The sequence below is a fragment of the Daktulosphaira vitifoliae genome, unplaced genomic scaffold (assembly GCF_025091365.1).
Source record: "Daktulosphaira vitifoliae isolate Bord-2020 unplaced genomic scaffold, ASM2509136v1 Scaffold_2, whole genome shotgun sequence".
Lineage (NCBI taxonomy): Eukaryota > Metazoa > Arthropoda > Insecta > Hemiptera > Phylloxeridae > Daktulosphaira > Daktulosphaira vitifoliae.
The window spans coordinates 5,032,493-5,039,599 of NW_026099573.1; the positions used below are offsets into that span (position 1 = coordinate 5,032,493).

General features: G+C 31.9%; 1 protein-coding gene across 1 annotated transcript; it reads right to left on the reverse strand.

Annotated features, from left to right (window-relative positions):
* Nucleotides 1-6,265: 6,265 nt before the first annotated feature.
* Nucleotides 6,266-7,039, reverse strand: LOC126897902 (uncharacterized). The gene has a single exon (XM_050671847.1). The coding sequence runs from the start codon at nt 7,037-7,039 to the stop codon at nt 6,266-6,268; it is 774 nt and encodes a 257-aa protein (XP_050527804.1).
* Nucleotides 7,040-7,107: the final 68 nt, after the last annotated feature.

Below are 7,107 nucleotides of genomic sequence, written 5' to 3' on the forward strand. Positions count from 1 at the left end.
AGTAAGTCAGGAAACGGGTTTCTATTGTTCTCATTGTTACAAACAATGAGAACAATAGAAACCCGTTTCCTGACTTACTAAACACTCTGTATACGTTTTTATTTTTTTAGGGCTAAATAAGAACTTTTCGAAAATTTTTGTATATATACTTTTTATAGAAAAATTGTATACCTACATAAAAGGTCGAATAAACTTTTTCGCAAAAGCTAAAGTTTTTGAGATAGACATAAAAAACTAAAAAATCACCCTTGGGGGGTTATTTTTAACCCCCTTGGGGCACGTCTTAGAGTTGACCAATCGTCTCCAAATTTTGTACAATTTATTTTTTCATGTATTCGAATAAGTCTAGGGGATGGCACTAGCAAATATTAAAAAAAAAAAAACCTCTCATGTAGCTAAGGGTCACCCTAATATACATCAATACATCTTTTATTTGACCATCGACGGTGTCGATGATATACATCATACACAACAATTACATCGGTAAATGTCCGAGTTCAAATTGAAGATATAACAAAAGTTTTTCATCATTTTTTTTAATAGCAATTCGTTGAAATAATATCAAAGGGTTTATTTTTTTGTAAAAATGTTTAATATTCTGCATCCTTCATTTTATGCTCCTATATACATATAAGTAGCTTTGGCAAATGGAATGTGACCACATGCATGAAAATAGAGAATATCATATCTCTACAACAAGTGAAATGTAGACACCAGTCACTTAATCTTTAGTTTTGAATAATCTTTTTCATTAATGTAATCATACACATATTGTATCCATAACGCAGCTGTTGGACTTATATTTTTAATTAAACTTACTTCGGATTTGTAACGTTAAATGGTGTGGACCATTTGTAATTTTTTGTTATGTCTATATATTTATTTTATCGCGCGTATGAAAATTTTCTGAAACAGTGGTGTCCACCACTCATTATTTTTGCGCTGATAAGCGCAAGATAGATAAGATGACAAAAAAGAATAAACATAATTAAAATCGAATTGTTTATTGGTATTGATCCCTCCCAAGAACACTGGCAGTTATCGATTTGAAATTACCGTGAGATCAGTGTTGGCTCTTCTCCATCCTTCTTCTATTATTGGCTGTCTATAGTTCACACGTTTGTTGTTTTCTTGTACTATTTTTTTAATGATGGAGTAGAGCCGCCTATTTCTAAGACTTATTTAGTTATAAGCTTATTAATTTTTAAGGTTAATTAATACATAAGCCAAAAGCATAGGCTTATAATACGGACATTTTTCTAACATGATTTGTGCTAAAATTATATATTAGGCAAATTAACAGGCCACGTAATCAGCGCGTTATTATTCCATTGAACTACTTGTAATTTATTTATAAACTTGCAACTTTGCCAATCAATATAGCGGTCAGACCATACTCAATTAGTCAATTTAGGAATTTCTCACGGTACATGTACACGACATTATGTTCGTACGTCGACGAGTACCTGGTCAAAATTGAGGAGTCCCTCAAGTGCGACCATATTGCCCCGCTGGAAACTTTGATATCGCAAGTCAACTTGAATATTAGTATTGTGGAAGGGGTACCTGTTAGTACCTACAGGGAAACCATAACGTTAAACCACACACTTAAAGGAGTTATAGCGGACATGACCGAAACACCACAAGTCTGGTCGAAAGGAGGTGAGCAGATGATAGCCCCTAAAAGTTTCGATCGAACAGCTTATCAGAACAATAAGACCAGGGAGTAACGACACTTAAATGTCATTACTGTTCCACGATAGTTCAACGTTAATGCGTGATTTAAAATTTTTTAATTTAGCCAAATTATTCACAGAAAAATTTAAGAGAAGGAAATAAACTGATAAACATTAACAGGAAAATATCATAAGGTACAATAGAATCAGCAAAATAAAAAATTTGACTACTCAAAGTACAAGTATATTAATTACAGTTAAATTATTACAAGGAGATATACTAAGTAATTTACTAAATTAGATAATCAAAATTATGGATTAAAAGTATTGACAAAACAATAGTCAAATCAACAAAAGATTAGTAAAAGAAAAGGATTAATCAAAATTTAATCAAAAAGTTTAATTTAAAAGGAGTATGAAGGGGAAGAGAGAAGAGAAACTTTATATGATAGTTTAACATCAGGATTAAATAAAGACAATTTAACAGATAAGGATTTGAACTAACAAAATTAACTAACCAACTAAAATAAATATGGATTAATTAAATGTATTGCTAAAAAGATAAATGATTGACAAAAGTCAATGTAAATATTAAGGGTCTATAATAATAGAGCAAACAACAAGTAATAATATGTTGACAAGCAACTTAGTGACTATATTATTTAAGAAAAGTAGTTATAAGAACCGTGGATAGAACTAATATATAAATATAAGGATATGAAATTATATAGATTATGGCCTTTGGTGGGTCACACTAGGAGCTGTACCTCAAATATATTTTCAATCAATATTATTCCATAGAAAAAAAATACATAAACAATCATAGTAAAAGGAAGAGTGATGGGAAGGATATTGTCATGAGGGTCTCAAATCCGTGAAACGTTTGTTATGGTAAGTTGGTCATGTTGTAATGTTTGGGTAAAGCAGTGTACAAAGCCCCATGGATGTCACCATGTCATCATAACCACACACGGGGAGATGAGTCTCATGACAGGAGAGGAGAAAGTGTTGGGAGTCAAAGTTAAAAACTTAAATAATAAGTAGTACTAATGCACATCTACAAAATTATAACATGATCATGTAAAATAAAAAACCCAGCACAGGGGGGTCGCGGCAAAGTGGTGACGTGGCATAGTTGGATCAAGTATAATGATATCTGACAGTGATTAAAATCACTATCAAAAAAAACGCTTCGATGCAAATCTTTAGATAGTGTTTAAAATTTTTTTTAAAAAATTGATGGATTATTCCAAAAGCTACATGATCTGCTATTTCCTTATTAATATCCTGATGAAGATAAAGTATGTCGAAAGAAAAAGGGATATAAATATTATTTCTCATAAAAAAATTGTATTGATCCATACACTTTTCAATAAATGATAGCATTATTAAGATAAAAATGTAAAAAATAAAATAGATAATTTTCACACAAAAATAGCATTCGGTACCCATTTTCATCGTGAACACAAAATAAAGTCCGAAATTTTTTTTTTCTATAATAAAATACATTACATTTGCTTTAATTTAAGATATATATAAAAGTGTCAGACTTTCCGGAACACTTTCAAAAGTTAATTTTTTGAGAAAATGTTGTCATTTTAAATCCCTTCCTGTGGGCAGGTTAAGGGTCAGATATATAAAAAAAATTTACCAAATAATAAGTAGACATCAAGAATCTATAAAAAAAAAATTATATTGATATGTTCATTTTTGAAAAAGTTATTTCAGTTATAAGTAAAAAAATGGAAAAAATTTAGCTATTTTTAAATTTGTAATTTTTTTGGATGTTTAACTCATTTACGGGGAACGAGGCAAATTTTTTCAATTTTTGATAGTAATGTCTTCGACTAAATACGATTCGTAGTCTTTTGACGTATCGTTGAAAGAAATCGGTTAGGTGAAAGCTGAGAAAAAGTGATAATAGACACAAAAATAAACTGTTATGGAAATAATTATTGAAGAAAGATGAAGTAGAGGATAAAATAGAGGTTTTGTTAGTAAATGTGATAGAGTACGTCAGTTGTAGCATACAAGATCAATTACATTAGTAAAACACTTTTCAATCACTTTGTCCTATAAATCATTTCGTTTAACGCGTATCCAAATGGTACGGCAAAGTGAGCACCACGCACACAATAGATAATTAACACTGAAATAATGTTATAACACCGGTTCTATAAAATTGACAATAGCGACCGCCCGTATATTACGGTACAATCACAGTGTTTGAATAGAAATACAAAAGTATATAAGAAATATATACATTTCTTAAAAACAAAAGAAATAGCAGCAACGTTTGTGACAACATCACAAAAAAAAACAGTATGCCAAGAGAGCCACAGAGGAAAAAAAAACAATATATCGAAATCGCGAGTGTCCAGTTAAGGTGTACGTCGGAAACGAAACATAGCGCAATATCCGTAATCCATACTCGGCGGTGGCCTTATCTCGGTGTCAAGGGCGGGGAGACAACCGATTGTCATATTAATAGCTGGACGGCTGATATCGAGAGAGACACGGATGACCGCCAGCCTAGAGCATAGGGCAGTGCCGTGTCACGTTTTTTAATGTGAGTAATAATAGAATACTCTACGTTTAAACTAGTTACAGTACACACAATTTCTCTACACTCTACAGGTATCTTTTTTTGAATATCTGAAAAATTAACTAGTATAATGTAAATTTCTTTATTTTTGGTAAGTGTAGGTAGTAATATCGTATCAGTAAAAGTAGTAACACTTATTTGTTTCAGTTCAATTATAAAGGTACTCTCACGAGTGTATAATTTTTTACATTCTTATGTACCATTAACGTGCCACGAAAGTTTTTAAATTTATTGTCACCACGCATTTTACTAGACTTTAAAAGATGACACGGCCCGCGTCGCTTCGTTATACACGATGCCCCGCGACTCGTGCCACCTTTATTAGCTGTCGCCCTACTGTGAGTATTTGACTGACCAACACCGCGTGTCATACGCTACGGTTCAAAGTCCAGCAAGTGACGCACGGCCGACGACGATCCGCCGCATGTGATAGGGGAGTCTTCTTCCCGTTGTGAGAGTGACAATGTTGACGAACCGATCCGTACCCGCGCACCGTCGCCATCAACGCTGCTAACATTTTGACGCCCGAGGATCACGCCGAACATCGCGTCGTCGACGCCAGCGAAAGTGCCGCGATATTATGCGAAGATTATTATTACTGTGTTTATCTTTTCGGTTTGTTTTATTTTTGTTAAAATAATCTGTTGTCGCTCATTTAATAAACGGCCCACGGGTCTCTACCCACAAAACCAGTGTCGACCACATTTTTGCGACGTAAGTCGTGTCCAAGACTTAATTAACATTTTTACTAAACTTTGACAAAGTCACTTCACATTTTTTTACAAATACAGCAATTTATATAAGACATATTTTAAAATAAAATAATTTAAAATTATAAATATTATTTACTAAAAGCTACTTTATCATACAATATTTGTTCATATTACTACTACTACCTCACAGCTGTACGACAAGAAGTTACTTGTAGTATAATACAAGTATATTATCGATAAACTAAATGTATCTCGTTACGATAAAATTCAGTCTGTTGATAATGGAATAGAGCGGGATTTTAATATTAAAATAATCGAACGCTCTTATTTATTGTTGAAAAAAAATTTTATTTATTACGAGCGCGTCGCCTGTTTGGCGGTGGAACGTACACTGGTGTTATCAAAAAAAATACAAATGAACATAGGCCGACCACCACCACCGGACACTATCACAAGATTATTATGAGGCGCCGACATACCGGCCACCATTTTATGTTAATAAAATAATAATATAATAATATAAATTCAATTACACTAATAATTTATAAAAATTCAAACAAACACAATTTTTTTTTACATAATACAATTGCAAGTATACAGTTACAAATTATAAAATTACATATTTAAAGTTAGATAAACAAATTTCATTACAATAATAATTTATAAAAGTTCAAACAAAAATTTTTTTTTTTTTTTTTTTTAACTACAGGTAGATTTCAACGAAATATAAAAATTCATACTTAAACTTAAATAAACAGGTTTAATTACAACAACAATTTATGAAAATGTAGACAAAAAAATAAATTTTTTTATTATTTAAACAAATCAACATAACTCTACTGATAAACAGTTATATTATAATAAAAAAATGTTTTTATAAAGGTTTACAACAAACTAAAAAATCTATAGCATAGTTTTTTTTTTTTTTTGAAGAAAATATTAAAAATTAATTAAGATACTAGTTACTCTTACTTCATAAATTTAAGTTAATTAATTTTTCATATAAAAGAAAGTTAATTTTCAATTATAAATAAAGAACAGCAAATCATTTCTAAGCATTTAACTAAAAGATACAAATTGTAAATACATGATAAATAACATAAACTTAAACAATTGAAAATAACACAAGTACAAATCGACCTAATAATACAGAATATGAACACATGAAATAAGAGATTATAATATCAATTGTTTTAACTATTTTATTAAAATTAAAAAATCTATTTTTGAATTATTATAACTCAATATTTAACAGCCAAAATGAATGGTTCTTACAAAATGTTATCATTTGGTATTCCGTCTTCATCGTCTAATGGCAGGGGACATAGAATGCGACAAGCTCTTTTAAACTCGCCTTGTTTCGTCTTGACTAATGCAACCCTCACCACGCCATCCTTGCCGGGAAACACTTTTGAGATACGCCCAAGTCGCCATTCTAGTGGAGGCAAATTGTCGTCCTTCAAAAGTACCATGGATCCAACTGTGGGACGTGAACCATTTGATTTGTACCATTTTGACTTATGTTGCAATGTTGATAAATATTCGTTTTGCCATCTTTGCCAAATTTGTTGCGTAAATTGAGTGACACGTTGCCAACGGCGTAATCGACCAGGAGTTATTTTCGTATAGTCTGGATCTGGTAAGTCTAATAGTGATCCACCGATAAGAAAATGTGCTGGAGTGAGAACTTTCAAGTCTGATGGATCTGTAGACAAAGGCGTCAACGGACGTGAATTTAGACATGCCTCTATACGAACTAGAACGGTGTTTAATTCTTCATACGTTAGTGATGCATTTCCCAACGTTCTAATTAAGTGCCCTTTTACAGATTTTACGGCTGACTCCCATAACCCGCCAAAGTGTGGAGAGCGAGGTGGAATGAACCGCCACTCTATATTTACCGCAGCAAGGCAATCTTGAATTAATTTTTGATTATTTTTTGACAAAAACAATTCCTTCAATTCTTGTAGTTGGTTGTTTGCACCACCAAAATTTTTCGCATTATCTGAATATATATACTTTCCAATTCCATGGCGACTCCACATTCTTTTAAGAGCGGCCAAAAAAGCATTTGTAGTTAAATCACTCACAAGTTCGATATGAACCGCTTTCG